This window comes from Cyprinodon tularosa, unplaced genomic scaffold, assembly GCF_016077235.1.
Source record: "Cyprinodon tularosa strain WSP-4 unplaced genomic scaffold, ASM1607723v1 ctg196, whole genome shotgun sequence".
NCBI lineage: Eukaryota > Metazoa > Chordata > Actinopteri > Cyprinodontiformes > Cyprinodontidae > Cyprinodon > Cyprinodon tularosa.
The window spans coordinates 1,320,403-1,336,491 of record NW_024038715.1 but is presented as its reverse complement, the minus strand read 5'-3'; the positions used below and the strand labels follow the sequence as shown (position 1 = coordinate 1,336,491).

At 36.9% G+C, this 16,089-nt stretch overlaps 1 protein-coding gene across 1 annotated transcript in view; it reads right to left on the bottom strand.

The window, feature by feature from the left end:
• fam163ba (family with sequence similarity 163 member B, genome duplicate a) overlaps nucleotides 1-16,089 on the bottom strand; it is a 30,208-nt gene that overhangs the window by 3,912 nt on the left and 10,207 nt on the right. Inside the window, exon 3 of the mRNA XM_038283664.1 lies at nucleotides 2,112-2,227. Coding sequence (XP_038139592.1) covers nucleotides 2,112-2,204 — 93 coding nt within the window. The 5' untranslated portion in view covers nucleotides 2,205-2,227. The remainder of the gene's footprint in view (nucleotides 1-2,111; nucleotides 2,228-16,089) is intronic.

Below are 16,089 nucleotides of genomic sequence, written 5' to 3'. Positions count from 1 at the left end.
GAAATAAATTTGAGTTATTAAGGGAGGTGGCTGCCCAAATTGTCTTGATTTTTTTTCCCCGTAGACACAAAAAGGGAAACCATGCACTCTTTTCCCAAAAGCTTTTGCTGTATAAGTTGAGAAAAACATAATGAAAATCTACAAGGGATCTGAACTCTTCTGCAAGCCACAGTTTGGGAGTTTCTGTTTTGTAGTTTCACATATTAGGTGAATGATGCATCACATTTTTTTTTGTTGAGAAAATGAATCAGGCTTTCAGTTTTTGAAAGCTTGCCCAGAGTCCATTTTTGTGAAACCTTAATTTAATCTTAGTGGATGCATGGATCTGGGTGCTATAGCTGCAATTCTCTCTACCTTTCTGTGTTGCAACTTCAGGGGTTTTACTCCCACCTAAAGGGCTGGAGTAAGAAATGTAGTGTCTTACTTTTATTAAATATTATAGTGTGATTGAAATTTGGTGCCGCTGCGATTTGAAAAGTGCATTTTTCAAAATTACGATTATATTGCAAAATCAATTAATTGCCTACTCCTAATTCTAATGGTGCATATGGAACTAATTTTGGGAATAATTATGACAGCAGGTGTTGTTTCCTGGTGTAAATGGTTCAAGCATCATATTAATAGAACCTTAATATTGGATGTAATTTTTATGGAACTTATAAAGCTACTTTCATGGAAACTTGAAGTTAATTTCTTGCTTTCAAGAGTATTTCTGAACCTAAACAAATATCTTTCTGAGAACTTAGGAGAAACTCTCCTAATCCATGCCATGTGTGGTTGAAACAAACTAATCTATGAAATGTGTCTCAGTGATATGTAAATGGAAGAATAAAGGTGGATTAAAAAAGTTAACATTATAGTTTGTAGATCCCAGTACTGTATGTTGTTGGATCTTTCAGGTGGTGGTTTTGTATGTGTTAAGATCAGAGATGGGAAGTAACGAATAACGTTACTGTACTCAAGTAGATGTTTCTGATATTTTTACTTTACTTTACTACTTATTTTTATGGCGACTTTTTACTTCTACTCCTTACATTTTTACACAAATATCTGTACTTTCTACTCCTTACATTTTAAAAAATTGGCTCGTTACTTTAGTTTTGAATCATTTCAATGGAGTTACCGTTATTATTTTTCACGTCATCAATACCAAATTCAATCTAATTGGATGGGAATCTACGTTACATTTGATGCACCACTACAAGATGAATCGACAGATTCGGCGGTATTCATTCGCGGCAAATCATTGCAGCTTGGTGGCGGTGGCGTTAGCATAGTTGTATGGACGACGAGATGATTGAAAATGAACACAACGGAGATCTAGTCCTATTGGCAGACATCCATTTAAAATCTAGGCAACGGCATGAAAAAGGTGGTTTCTACTTTTACTTTTATACTTTAAGTAGATTTACAAGCCTGTATTTTGTTACTTTTACTTGAGTAAACTAGTTTAATCAGTACTTCCACTTTTACCAGAGTATTTTTTAACACAGGTACCTGTACTTTTACTCAAGTACGGAAAGTGAGTACTTTTGCCATCTCTGGTTAAGATTTGAAACAGCACCTCTTAGCTTAATACCCAACCAAAAGGCCTTAGGAAGGTTTCAGAAGACTTCCAGATAAATTCTGGAAATCTTACCAGAAAGTACCATGTAAGCAAGCAGTGAGTTCCAAGAAAGTTTAAAGTTCATCTGAAGATCATTTGATGCAGTTAAGAGGAAAAGATATAATTCTTGGACATTTTTTTTTTTTAGCAAGTTTCACCAATTTATCTAGGAAGTTCAGCATAGTACCTTCCAAAGTTGTTCCTAGAAAGTATGTGGAAAATTGCAGACCACTATCTAAGACATAAGAAAGTACTAAGTTCCAGTAAATCACATTTTAAGTTCTGAAAGAAACATTTGAGTATGAGTAAAACACCTTGTAAGCTGTCTGAAAGTCAATGCTAAGTTCCAGGAAAGTAACTAGAAAACCTAATAAAACTTCCAGGAATTTGTCTGGAAAGTTCGGTAAAGTTAATTCCTATTCCAGTAGAATTTCTGCATGCATTCAAGGATTTGAGGAGCTAAGCATGATGTTTATTGAAAAATAAATGCTCCATGCAGCCTCACCTGTAGCCTACAGTAGCACAATACTGCGATGATAAGGAGTAATATAACTGTAGCTAGAATTCCACCAGTGATGACCACTGTCCCGGCTGTCATTCGAATGGCTCTCCATCAACACCCTGCAAAGAGCAAGAAGAAACAAGGAAAGAATGGACAAACAGAAAAAGTGGTAATGGAATTGAAAGTGCAAACAGAGGAGGAAAAGGCGAACACTTCATTCAGTACAGTAGCTTCATTAAGTAGATCATAACTGTGTGTCAGCTCAGTGGTGCTTATTGAATTATCCAGCAGCTACAAGGCATGTAATGGAATCATTCTAAAAGTGCTGTTCATAACATAGACAGGATCTCAGAGGGGAACTCAGTCTGCCTGGGAGGGGGAAATCAGAGATCAAGTGCAGGACAGCTGTACAAATTTAAGACAAATTTAGACAAAAGCATGACAGTAGAGCAAAGATGTAAATGCTGTAAAAGATGGAGGAAAAAGCATGGGGGTAGATGGAACAAAAGCAATCAGGGCACCAAAATGAAGCAGAGTGGGTGGGAGAGAGCTGGAGATAAGATGGGGTGATGACAAAGAAGCTGTTAAAAGTTGACAGTGAGATAAATGCCACACTATAAAACATAGAGGTTAAAGCTGCATTTATATAGATGAGTCACTATGACATATAAATATAATTGCAATATATTTTAAAGCATGTATGAATGTTGTGTCCATGTTAGTACAAATTAAAATGAAACTAGACCTCCTGTTTTTATTGCAAATAATTTTTCTATGTTTAAATTCCATCAATGTAGAGAGATGTAGAAAATAATCAAATATTTCTTCAAGGTTGGTTTTATGACAGAAAAAGCTGCATACTCTAAAGAAACAAAGCAATATTCTAAAAAAGGATAATAGCTGTGTTTTTTCCTGCATCATTTAGTATGAAACAGTAATGCGTGCTTTGAACGTAATCCATGGATTTTGGGTTTAAATAAAAATTAATAGCAAAAGAACAGATATTAAGGAAACCAATTTATCAATAATTTCCTGAGAAAATCTAGGAAAACATCTGGAAAATTTATAGGTAGATCTTTTCTAATCATGTTCTTAGTAAAACAAAAGGTAAGATAATAATTCTAATCCTGTTTTCAGACCTACAGAAAGTAGACTTTACGAAGTCCACCGAAGGATTTTGGTGGAGGTTCTCCGTTAAAGGGAAATTGAAATAGGGTTAAAAACACAGAATAAGTGAACATCTATTATTATAGCTTAAAACATTCTGCTCTTTGTCTGTTTCTCAGCTTCTCCTTTACTAAAATGAGGAAGGTCTTCAGATGAAGAATTAAGTCCTGTTGGTGTTTTTCTTAAGCCCTCTTGAATTTATAAAGGATGTGTATCATTTTGATGCGTAATTGTTTTGTGAATTGTTTTCGTACACTACCAGAAAAAAAGATATAAAAATCAGCATATTACTTTCTAGCAATAGAGCTTGTTATGGTCTTGCTGTATTGTTTAAATTTTACTTTCAAAAGTTCAGTGTTCTATAATGTACTTACTGTTTCCCCAGTGGGTCAAAACTTCTAGGTAAACTAAACTGAAATACCGGTAGGTCCAAATCCCCTGCAGTGTTATGGTGGGGAATAAGACCTTCAATGCTTTTGACTTTACAGCAGGAAGTTGTGGCTAGAGCAATCATCATGTTTTCATCTTTCACTGTTTTAAGAAAATTTTTCATCATCTTTTGCTTGAATGTATTTAAAGATAACTGGAAGCAATGCCATTCTGAAAGAAAATACATTTCTGCTGAACTCACTGAATATAGCTGTAGAGATGGAAATGTCACTTTTTAATTAACTGGGTATTTTATCACAAAGGATTATCATACCTTTATCAAACCTTTTTTTAGACTAAGGTGCTGGGAGTGTTTGGAAAAAGAAATAATTAAAAACTGTAATATTAGTTCTATATCATTATATACATCACTCTCAGCAATTACTTTTAACTTTGGGGAAAAAGTTTAAAGGACAACTAAAAAATAGTTTTACTGTACAGATTTGTTTTCTAACTGTTTTTACTGACGGTCTGGGTGAGTGATAGCAAGATATTTACATCTTTTCCTTAACTTTAAATCTTGTCAAACTTTGAACGAGCAGCAACATTCTTGCATTAACTTCATAAATTAGAAATAAAACACATCTACCATACCTACCAGTTTTATTTTTCCAACATTTAAAGGTCTTTAAAAGAAATGGTCTTATGTGTCACATCATATTTTCACCATAGCATCATAGAAAGCCATTAGTAACTAAACTAACTTAAAAAATAAAACACAAATACAAAAATTTTTACCTCTGATGCGAATAAAGTTGATTTATTTTTCAACTATTTCCTTATATTAAATTTAATATTTCTTATTTAGTACTGTTGTTTAATAATGCGATACAAATATTTGTATATTTTAGTATTTTCGTTCATCCTTACATGGTTCAAATAAACAAGATGTAGCATAACTTCAATAATTGTAACTTTTTCTTATTAATTTATGTTCCTTTTCTCATTGTACTGTTTCCATATATCATATTTTGTTAGTTATTACTTTATTACATTTTGTTACTTTATTCTAGATAAGGTTTACTTATCTATTCATAAAGGCATTTCATATATTCAGGTATTTTATTACATTAAAAATATTCTGTTTGTTGATCTATTTTGGAAACCTATACAGGCAAAACAAAGATAAATATAGTTTCTATATTTGAATTTTTTCCACATTGCTTCGAATAATGAGATGTGCCATTAGGTCTGTATGTTGAATAACAGGCTATTAGGTCTCAAACTTGACAGATGTGGGCCGAGACCCTTTGTCTTCACCACATTGGCTATCTGAGAGTGTCACAGGACCACACCAACACATTGCATTCTGTATAATTGCCTGAAACCAAAAATAGGCCAGCAGGCTTGTTGCTAAGCTATGACTCAATACTGAAAGTCATTATGAGCAAGCAGAAACACTGCAGTATAGGCATATGTTGAAAAGATGGAACTTCGCTGTGACCAAGACAAATAAGAAATTCGGTGAAACATAAAACGGTTGTAATGCAAACTTTGCTTCAGCTTCTAGTAACACATTCTAGGTTATGCTGCTCTGTCTTATCCAGTGTTACCTTAAATACAAGGGAAAATAATTTGCTAATCAGGGGAAAACTATTCAGCCTTGAAGTGATTCTAACCAACATTGAATTCTTCTATCTGTAATTTGCTGGAATTCCAATCGTGCTCTGAAGCTTCTCTCATCAGAGACAGCCTGTATGTTTTGGGAGGATGAGAAAGCATATCACTGGTGTACAAACTAACCACCATCGCCCTTTTCTCAAGCTGTGATGCAGCTGTAATCTAATCCGGTCTGCAGGTCACTCAGTCAACCAAACAAGGAGGAACAGCTTGAGCAGAGTGTTTTTGGCCTCAGAGGTTTGTAATTAAAGATGTGAACTTTTTGTATGTCAGTACAAAACAAGAAAGAAAAGAAAATGGAGGAAGAAGTTTTATCTCGTTTTTGGAGGAAGTCAAGCGTTACTAAGACTGCTGCAGGCAGAGAAACTTAAAAAATTTTTTTTTGCTAATAAAAAAAAAAACTGGTGACATATTAAGACAATGAGTTTTAAAGCCATATTTTTCTCTCAAGTAATAAAGAATGGTTAGCCAAAGTGAAAAAATTATTAATATGCAATATGTTATTTGAAAAATTCAACCTTGGTCATGTCAACATTTCATATGCTAGATTTGTGCTATTTTGGGTATCAACTGTATCACCAGGTGTATGGTGAATGGCTGTCCCCTTTCCCAAAAACCAGCTTTGTTTTTGCCATAATAAGACATGTACCCTAAGCCCGCACAGATAGCATTATTAGGTTTCCATATATCAGAGGTCACCAACCTTTTTAAGGCTGAGTGCTACTTTAAGGGTACTGAGTTATAGAAAGGGCTACTGATACTCATATGTATCTGCTAATATAAGTATCCATTTATGCTTGGGGGCTATTTTATCTTGTTGTTTCTTCTGATGTCAAAGAGCCCATCAGTTGTAAAGGAGCTGTAATAGTATTTTTTCTATGGGTTAACTATAGAGCAATTTGTAAATCTTATAAGGTTTTCTAGCGGATTATTATTTTAATGTGCAAATTAAAAGAAGTCTATAATTAACATAAAAAATGCAAACAAAAGTTGTCTTTAGCATTGTTATCATGCCAAATTATTATTGTATCCAGATACAGTATCATTATTTTGACAACCCTAAATTAGACTTTAATTTATTATTTGATACTCAACACAATCCTAAATGTGCTGTTTCTGCTATTGATTGAATTTATTTCTTCTGAGTTTTTTATCCTATACAATTTTATTTTAGTTTTGGCACTAGGCTATTGGAGAGGTATTGCTGTATTTACTATAATTTTCAGAGACGATTTGATCCTTTTATTCTGAACTCATTTTGTTTTAAAGGTCTGAAGTATATACGTACAACTAAAAGCATATGGGAAGAAGGATACAGATAGTGGCTTAGAAGGTTAAAAAAGGTCATTTGGATTTAGAATATAAAATTAAAAAAAGACAATCCTAGCAGTAGATCCTGAATGTAGCAATGATTGGTGCATTGACAATGTTTATTTCTGCTCTACATTAGAGGACTTCATCTGGATTGAAGGAGAATCAAGTTTAAATCCCAAGTAAGTAATAGTTCAGAAATTCTGAGAAACATATGAATGAGGGAACAAGTGACACACTCAGGCATGTTCAGTTTCATTTTTGTAGAGTTTGTCTTTCAGAGTTTATGTCATCGCCATGTCCAAATCAAATTCTTTAATCAAATGTTCCCCTGTTCTGCTCAGTCCTACATTTAGGCTATTAACCAATCAAGGTTATTAATGAAAGGTAAGTGTAATGTTTTATCAGGTCAGAATTGATTATTAATTTCTTCAACGATTTACGAACAATTCAATTGCAGTATATTAAAGAGAACCAGTCATTTCAAGTCAGTTCTATAAATTGGGGAGTGATGGCCTAGTGGTGAGGGCATATGGCATGGAATTCTAAGGTTGTGAGCTCAAAACCAACTCCCACAGACTGCCACTCTCTGAGCAAGACCCTTAATCCCCAATTGCTCTCTGGGTGCCCCATGATGGCAGCCCACTGCTCCCTAAGATCCCTGAGAGCAATAAAGTTCAAAATTACAACAATAACTGCACCTACTTCATAGATGCAGTTAAGATGAATGTAGTTAGTACTACAGCTTTATGTTTCTGTGCTTAGGGATTTTAATATATAAACTGCCCTCTCACCCAACCCTCGTACTCCTGGGCGGGGTGGGTGGCTCCTTTATCTCCAGCTTGGGTCCTCTACCAAAATTGTAGGTGACCGCAGAAAGTGCCGCAGCCACCTACTATTGAGATTTTATACAACATACCAACAGAGAGTATGTCGTAACGTACTTGTCCCACATTTGCATTCATCACCATTTTGCAGACACAACATTTGATGTAATCACAACTTTACACAGCGGCAGTTTTTCTGTATTAGCTATGCAAATCAAAAGACTTTGATTTTTGTAATTGCTTTTCTGCTGCAATCTCCAGCTCTGCCAGATTTCACCAAAAACGACCCTAAATATTATTTTGCAAGCCCCATCCCAAAGTCTTTCTTTCAGGATGGCCTGGAACTTAGCTCTATCCATCTTCACATTGCTCATCGTCAACCCTATGAACATAAACATCTCTAGAGTATAATGCTATTACTGTCATGTTTAACAGGCATGCATGCCAACAAAAAGAAAATATTTTTTGGTTTAATTTGACCACAACAATATCTTTTCATGAGATTTATTTAGGGTTATCAAAGTAAAGAGGGTTAAATAAAAAATCATGCCAGCTTATTTTTTTTAGATTTTGTTATTCTATTAAACAAAATAGCATTATAATAAATTCTGGTTTATGGCTGTGACCTGACGAAACGTGAAAATGGAAGATCATACTAAACCTAACAGAGTCAAAGACATGGCTCCAGACACTTCGCAGGGCAGGCACTTCTCCTGTGGCTTCATTAATCAGATCAGTATGTGAGGGATGTGTTGGGTGATGGACAGTGCTAATTGTTTGACCACACACACCCTGACACACAAGTACAGCACCTCAGATTCCACTGCGAAACAGCGCATGAGGAAAGCAAACCCGTTCACTCAGCTGGTTTTAGTGGGATCCATCCACAGGACAAGATTTGCTTAAAGCAGCAGGTCCACACACACACACTAAACACCCACAAACACCCACATGCTGTAATTTTAGTAGTAGCTAACATGCTCAGACAGTGAGCTTTAGAATAAATTTCTACTCTTCAATGAAACATGGCAGGGATCACAGCAGAGTGCTTGCTTGGAATAATGGCTGTTGACAGGCTTTCAGTTCAGTGGGAGAGAAGTACACAGTAGGTGGTGGATTTGAGTTGCGCACAACAGACAGTAACATGCCCTGGGAACAATGGGAAGAGCTTAGTGACAATGGTGGATGTCAAAGAGTGAATTTGAACAAGGCAGATGCACTCAGTACAGTACATAAAGCCAGAGCGCATAGACGCAAAAAGAGCTCTTGAGGAAATTCTGAAATACAAACAATTCTTAGTGGTGGGCTCTTTCAGTAACTTTAATGGGTCAGGCTAGGTCAGCTTTACTGCAAATATGAGAAACTGTGAAGTACCGGGACACAGATCACACCATTCTCTAATAAGAAAAACCAATAAAAATTACCTTCAGCAACTACCAAAATATTAACAAATTTCCAATTATTCACGTTCCACTAAGCAGGGATGCATATATAGTTATTTAAAAGTGTGCTACACATCAAAAGTGAAATAAAAAGTTATTTATTTTTATTCTAACAACTCTTCAAGGTAATGAAATGCAAAAAAAACAAAAACAGTTAATTTTTCTTAAAATTCTTTCACATTTGTAAGGAAAATCTCTTTGCAGGTTGAGCTGCAGTGTTAAGTTTGTAGATTTTGTCCTCAAGAAAATGTTGCAAAATCCTTTTCTCCAAAGCAAGGGAGCGTATTCTGCCATTTACTATTGTTTTGGTTGCTGTATGAATCTAAGACTGAAATTTTGAAAATTCAGACATATTTACAGTTCAGCAGTTTATTTATTCAATGAAAAAACTCTCTGACGTGAGGGTGAGACCCCTACACTGCTGTGGGATGGGTTTACAATTCTCAACCAGCACTTGTTGCCTTTTATCAAACCATGTTGTTTGTTATTTTGACATGAACTCCACCCTAACCAAAAGTGTTCAAAGTGTTTAAGGCTGCAGGGAGGCCGCTCCATGCTCCCAGTGTATAGAGATAGATTCTCATAGATCCTGGTCTTTAGTGACAAGTATTGTTGTCTTGGTGGATAGACTTTGATCCATAAGTAAAAAATATAGGACTGTCAAAATCTAATTTCCTCACCATCATGTGGCCTCCTCCTAAGCTTTTCTTTTACAGGCAGGGAGGATTTGGCAAGGTTTTCATGGGTATGACAGACATACTCAACTCTGCTGCTGAACCTAAAAATGAACTTTTCTTTCAAATGTGGACTTTATAAAGGGAAATGAACAAGCATTCTGACAGTAAGTACACTGCTTGAAAAATAAAGGGAACATGTAAACAACACAATATAACTTTGATTAAATCAAACTTCTGTGAAATCAAGCTGTCTACTTAGAGAGCAATACGGATTGACAATAAATATCACATGCTGCTCTGCAAATGGAATAGACAACAAATTTAAATAATTGGCAATTAGCAAGACACACTCAGTAAAGGAGTGGCTCTGCAGGTGGGGACCATAGACCACTTCTCAGTACCTATGCTTTCTGGCTGATGTTTTGGTCACCTATTATTGTTGGTGTTGATTTCACACTCGTGGCAGCATGACTCTATAACCGACACAAATGGCTCAGGAAGTGTAGCTCATCCAGGATGGCACATTAATGTGAGCTTTGGCAAGAAGGGTTGCTGTGTCTGTCAGTGTATGCTGGAAGTGCTACCAGGAGACAGGGCAGTCCACCAAGAGACGTGGAGGAAGCCATTGAAGGGCAACAACCCAGCACCAGGACTGCTACCTCTGCCTTTGTGCAAGGAGGAACAGGAGGAGCAATGCCAGAGGCCTGCAAAATGAACTTCAGCTGGCCCCAAATGAGCATGTGTCTGCACAAATGTTTAGAAACCTACTCCATGAGGATGGTGATGGAGCCCGAAGTTCACAGATGGGGGTTGTGCTCACAGCCCAACATCATACAGGATGCTTGGCATTTGCCAAAGAACACCAGGATTGGGAAATTTACCATTGGCACCCTTTGCTCTTCACAGATGAAAGCAGGTTCACACTAAGCACATGTGACAGACCTGACAGAGTCTGGAGAAAATGTGGAGAGCGATTTGCTGCCTGCAACAGTGCACTGATTAAAAGTTGCATAAATACAGAGGGGATATTCAAATCATTTGAAAGTTGTAGGATGAACTATACAATTTCTGAAACTTTTTATAATTTGCTCTCAAATTAAAGAAAATAAAAAGTTTTCTTATTATGATGCAGAAATTAGCAGTTGATGCATCCTGATTCTACAGTAAATCTGAACTCAGCTTTAAACCATGTTACTATACTATTAACCCCTTAAAGAGATTTTTTTGGTAGTGCTTATTTTCTGCAATCAGAATACACATGATGGTAAAGTGCCTGAGCCATGGGTAGAGCAATAAAAAGAAGAGCTTATTGGAAATAAATTGGTATTTAAGTTAAGTCATCTAGAAATATATAGCTTCTAATAATCTTCCCAATTCCCCCTTCTTTCCTTAAAGACGCTAAAAAGTTTAATTTAATAGGGTGAAAAAGTCATCCTTATGCCTTCACATATTAATCTTCTGCATCACGATGTGTCACTGCACCGACTATGACTGCTTTACTTGACTCTGACTTTCTGACTCACTGTCATGATCTGGCCTGTTTGCTCTCCCCAAATTAGTAATTCCTCTCACCTGCCCTCTTCTTTCCCTGCCTCAATTATAATTTATTCCCCTCACCTGGATGCTCTGGTTTATATTCAGTTCAGCCTGAGCATTCAGGGCCAGATCATTGCTTGTCTTTCTGTCAGTCTTTCTGTTCAGTTTTTATTTGGTTCATGTCCTGGATCCTAGCAGCAAGTGGAAAGAGGGTTTTAGTGTTTGTCTCGTCTCCTGATCGTCCACTGTTCCTCCCCTGCGGAGTCCTCTGGGTTTTTGGCTCATTATGGGGGGGGGGTTCAGTTTTTATCTAAGTAAGCCTGGCTCCTGGGTGGAGACCAGTTTAAAGTCTGCTTCAAGTTCCGGTTCCACGTCCTGTCTCGGCTACCCTCTTCCACTGAGCCTGCCTGTCTGCACCTGATCCTGTCTGCTCCTGTGCGTGACCACCTGGTCATGCTTCTGGTCCCAGTAAGACTCTGAACCCTCCTGGAAGCCTGTGGATGCCTGGAAGTCTGGACCCTGCCTCCTGTCTCTGTTCCTGCCTGATCTGGATCCTGCCTGTTTCTGTCTGTTCCTGTCTGTTCTGGATCCCTGACCAGGATCAGCTTCCACCATCACCTCTGGGACTGCAGCACTGGGACACTTGTGGTCTGGACTGTTAAACCAGGTAAGTGACCAACACAGTTAATCTTCTATTGGTTGATCGTGGTCACTTACCTGTGTTTCCTCCCTAGAGTGTCTGAGATTGGGCGGTGCCCCGCCCCCCCTGCCTGCAGTGTCCGCGAGCCACAGCTCCGCTTTTGTTTTGTTTTTATTTTAATAAACCTTTTGAACTTTCCTACTGACTGTCTCTGCTGAATACTGGGTCCATCTGTCCTCGGTTCATGACACTCACTCTGTCTTTGCATATTATTCCACCATCTGTCTGTGTCCCTGGACCCATCTTCAAGAATGACAACTCTGCTGCAGAGTGCCTGGGGCGTACATCCCTTCTACCCCATCCCTCTACTAAAGCCAGTTTAGCACACTACTCACACTGACCTTGAGTCATGAATTAGTAGGGGGGGAAAAGAGGTGAAATTTGGAGTTCTGGCTGAAGAACAAGGCGGTAGCTATAAATGTATTTTCATCCTCCACATGTGTCCCATTATTGCCCAGGAAACATTTCTGTAATTAGTGCTCCTCTGCAAATGATATATCATAAAAATGGCTCATGGCTTCTATGAATATAGCACTGAAAGAGACCCGGGGGTCTCTTCATTTAATTATACAGCTCACTAAATGTCCCTCATCCATCTGAATGACCTTCCAATTCTTCTTTACAAATTGCAAGCTGATTTAAGTCCAGTCTGCTGCTTTGACCCCCAAATAGGATGTGCAAGCACTGAAGCAACAAAGCATGACTGCCCTTTTTGGTGTACAAAAGCTCCTTTATCCTTTGATATATACTCTGTCTTTTTCTAGCTTTTCAATTTAGTCCCAATCCACCTTTAAGAGCAGCAAGAATGTAAATCACAGAGACCTCTCCTGATCATTGCACTGACAAAACGTTGTATAACAACATTAGGAGATATATTCAAAGTATTTGAAAGTACCAGGATAAGCTATACAATTTTTTAAAATTTGTTAAATAACAACAAACAAAATATTCATACAGTATTAGCCCCCTTAAGTTTCTGTCTTGTTAAAAACACAAACTTAAATGTATTTGATTGAAGCCATGTGCTAATTTCTAATGGATGAACACAAAAAGCTACGTATTGTAAAATAGGAGATAATGGTAGTTTTTACAAATTACTGGTAAATGCTTAATATTTGTCTAAGTATCTTCAGGCCCTTTGCTACATTTAGTTTTTTGGGTTATGTCTCTTCCAGCTTTGCACATTTAAATATGATATATATATATATATATATATATTGTGCCTTACTTGTGCCAACAATATGGTTTAAGCTAAGCAAAACTGGAAGTAGAGCATCTGTGAACAGCAATTACCAAGTATTGTCAAAGATCCTTTCTTAGATTTATGTCTGAAATTAAACTGAGTCACACTTAAATTTGATCTAAACTTTCATTGCTGCTCTGTTTGAAGCTCTATCCATAATTTCATTAACTCTGACAAGCTTCCCTGTCCCTGCTGAACATGGACATCCCCACAGCATGATGCTACCATCACCATGTCTAAATACAAATGTAGGTTAGACTTTTGTGACTTTTATATTAAAACATTTAGAACAATGCTGCCCAAGTCCAGCCCTCAGTCGCTGTAACGCTTAGATCAGGCATGAACCTCAAAAAGCTCTAAAACCTGCAGGACAGCGGCCCTTGAAGACGAACTTGGATGCACTTTTTCTCCATCATCTGAAACTAGCAGCGGAATTCCTACAGCATGTCATTTAGCCAGGCAGAGGCCTGGTAATAAGCCACCCATTTGATTCAGATGTGGTGGAGTGAGATGAATCAACACGGTTTAGCATGGTAGCTCTCAAAACCTGAAATGTGGCACCCATGTGTTAGAATAATATGCATGCTTTACCTACTGCTTTACAAGATACCCTTAAGTTTGGCATTATAATGTTACAAAATGTGGAAAAGTTTAACAAACATGAATAGTTTCAACAACAACAAAAAAAAAAATCTGTACTTCCTAAGTAACAATTGAGGCATTTTGGGGCAACCAGTTAAAAAAAGTTTCCTTTAAATCTTTTTTTAATCAGACTCACTGAACTACTGTCAGTCATACTCTTAGACTCCAAATAATTAAGGGAGAAAAATAGCTTTCATTTTCAAATAATCTCATAATAATTGCATGTAATCACATTTTGTCAGTCTGACGCTGTACTTCCTGCCCCTCATCTCTGCTTCACAATGGTCTACCCTCTGCTGTGCAAATAATACCATTGGTCTAGGAACGACAGGCTATAATCTTGGAACCACCAGGGGCTGCAGTGAGATCTGAGATATTTCAGTTCTTAGTATTAAAGTTGATGAATTGAAGAAAGTTCCTGAAATACTGACAGAATGAGCGAACCTTTAGTTTGATAAAAAAAAAAGTTCAGAATTTTTAGTCTTACACATTTTTTAATCCACAAATTTGAAAAGACATCCTAATTATGGTAATAAATGACAGACAAAAAAAAAGCCATATTAGTCAATATTCCATCAATTGTCTATACTCGCTGATCCATGCAGGACTGTAGAGAGGCTGTCGTTAGGTGAAAGGCAGGGTTCACTCTGGTCACCCTGTCATCAGATATGCAGGACGTACAACCAAGCACACACCTAACTACAATTCAGTGAGACATACACTATTCATCGGGCATTTGTGTTTTTAGATCAGAGTTTATACACAGAACTAATGCATGAATGAACATCATCCAAACTACATACAAAAAACCTTGCTTGCAGCAAGGTAACAGTGCTAAAACGTTAGCCACTAGGAGACTATCTTAGTCAGAAATTACAATAAAATAAACAACATGTGGGTTAATATCAATGTTCTGTCATATCAGGGAAAACAGAGTTAAAGTAGCATTTTGACAAAGCATCGAGTATTGATTTATTTGGACTGGGTTCTTCAAAAGCAAAATAATAATTTGAAAAAATATAACAGTTGAAAGGATCTTCTAGATTTTAGCAAAAAGATTAGTGTGTTTTTATTTTAGAACAATGACTAACCACTTAAATTGTTGCTCATTTACATTGTATGGTGTATGAATAGTTTCATAAAGAGCAATTAAAATTTTGAGAAGCCTCAGTGGTGTCCAATCAATTAGTTATTGTCCGCTGATTTCACTATGTCTTTTAAACAACCAAAATATAAATCAGAAAAGATCTGATGTGCTTTGTAGGCACATCACAACTCTTCTACATACATTTTCCTGCATACACAAAATTGATTTCACTGACTTACTTCATGTTGATCATTTTGGTTTTAAACTGATTATGATTTTAAATCTTTACAATTTTATATTTTGAACTTTTAAACATGGTACATATTTCATTTTGTTATTGCCTATTAGCCAGATTGTAACAATAGTATGCTAGTTTTTTAGCATTAACAGTTATTAATAGCACGACCACAAAATTGCAGAGGCATTTTTTTGGTTTATTTATTGATCGCTGCAGGGAATACAAACTGAACTTAACAGAAACTTTCTACAAATGCAAATGCAATACAATGCATGGTTTTGTATTCATTCATTTTACACTTTAAAATAGGAAAAAATAAAGATGTAATATGAGCACCAGCCTTTCGGCTGATACAGGACACCATAGTTAGTTCAAACATTAACTGACCAATTACTTTAACAAATTATTGTTCAACTCTTAATTTTTCTCAGCATTTTGGTGAATTATTTTGTTTCTTAGATGTGGTGCCACCGAGGACCATGTTTAAGCTAATATTGACACTGCATTGGCCTGTTTTTCAGTGTAGTCCTGTTTTACTGACTGTGACTTTCTGGATGTGCTCTCTTCATCCTCTGACATAGGAGCTGGCTCGGAGCTTGTCTGCCTGGCTGTGTGTTTCCTGGATGGGCCCGCCTGTGTAGCTGGTTGACAAGTTCCTTTTTATCTCTGCTTCTTTCTATATGTCTGCTTCTGTGTCCTTGAACCCCAGTTGGCCTCGGCAGATGACCGCTCATGCAGAGCCTGGTTCTTCTGAAGGTTTCTTCCTGTTATAAGGGAGTTTTTCCTTTCCACTGTCACCGCAAGCATGTTTGGTGTGAGGGACTGCCTTCGAGTCAATGAGTAGATGCACGGTTTTCCTTAGATAGAAAACTGTGAATCAATCTGATTTTGTGAGTTAACAAGGTTAACACGGCACACATTTTAACGAATGCCGTGTTTTTTATGCTTCCGGACAGAAGCTAAAGTTACGACCAGCATGGAAGGAAAGTAAGTAGCTAGTTTTATATCAGTGGCTGTGCTTAATGTGGTTCCTAGTAAATCATATGCCATTTCTGGAAATAA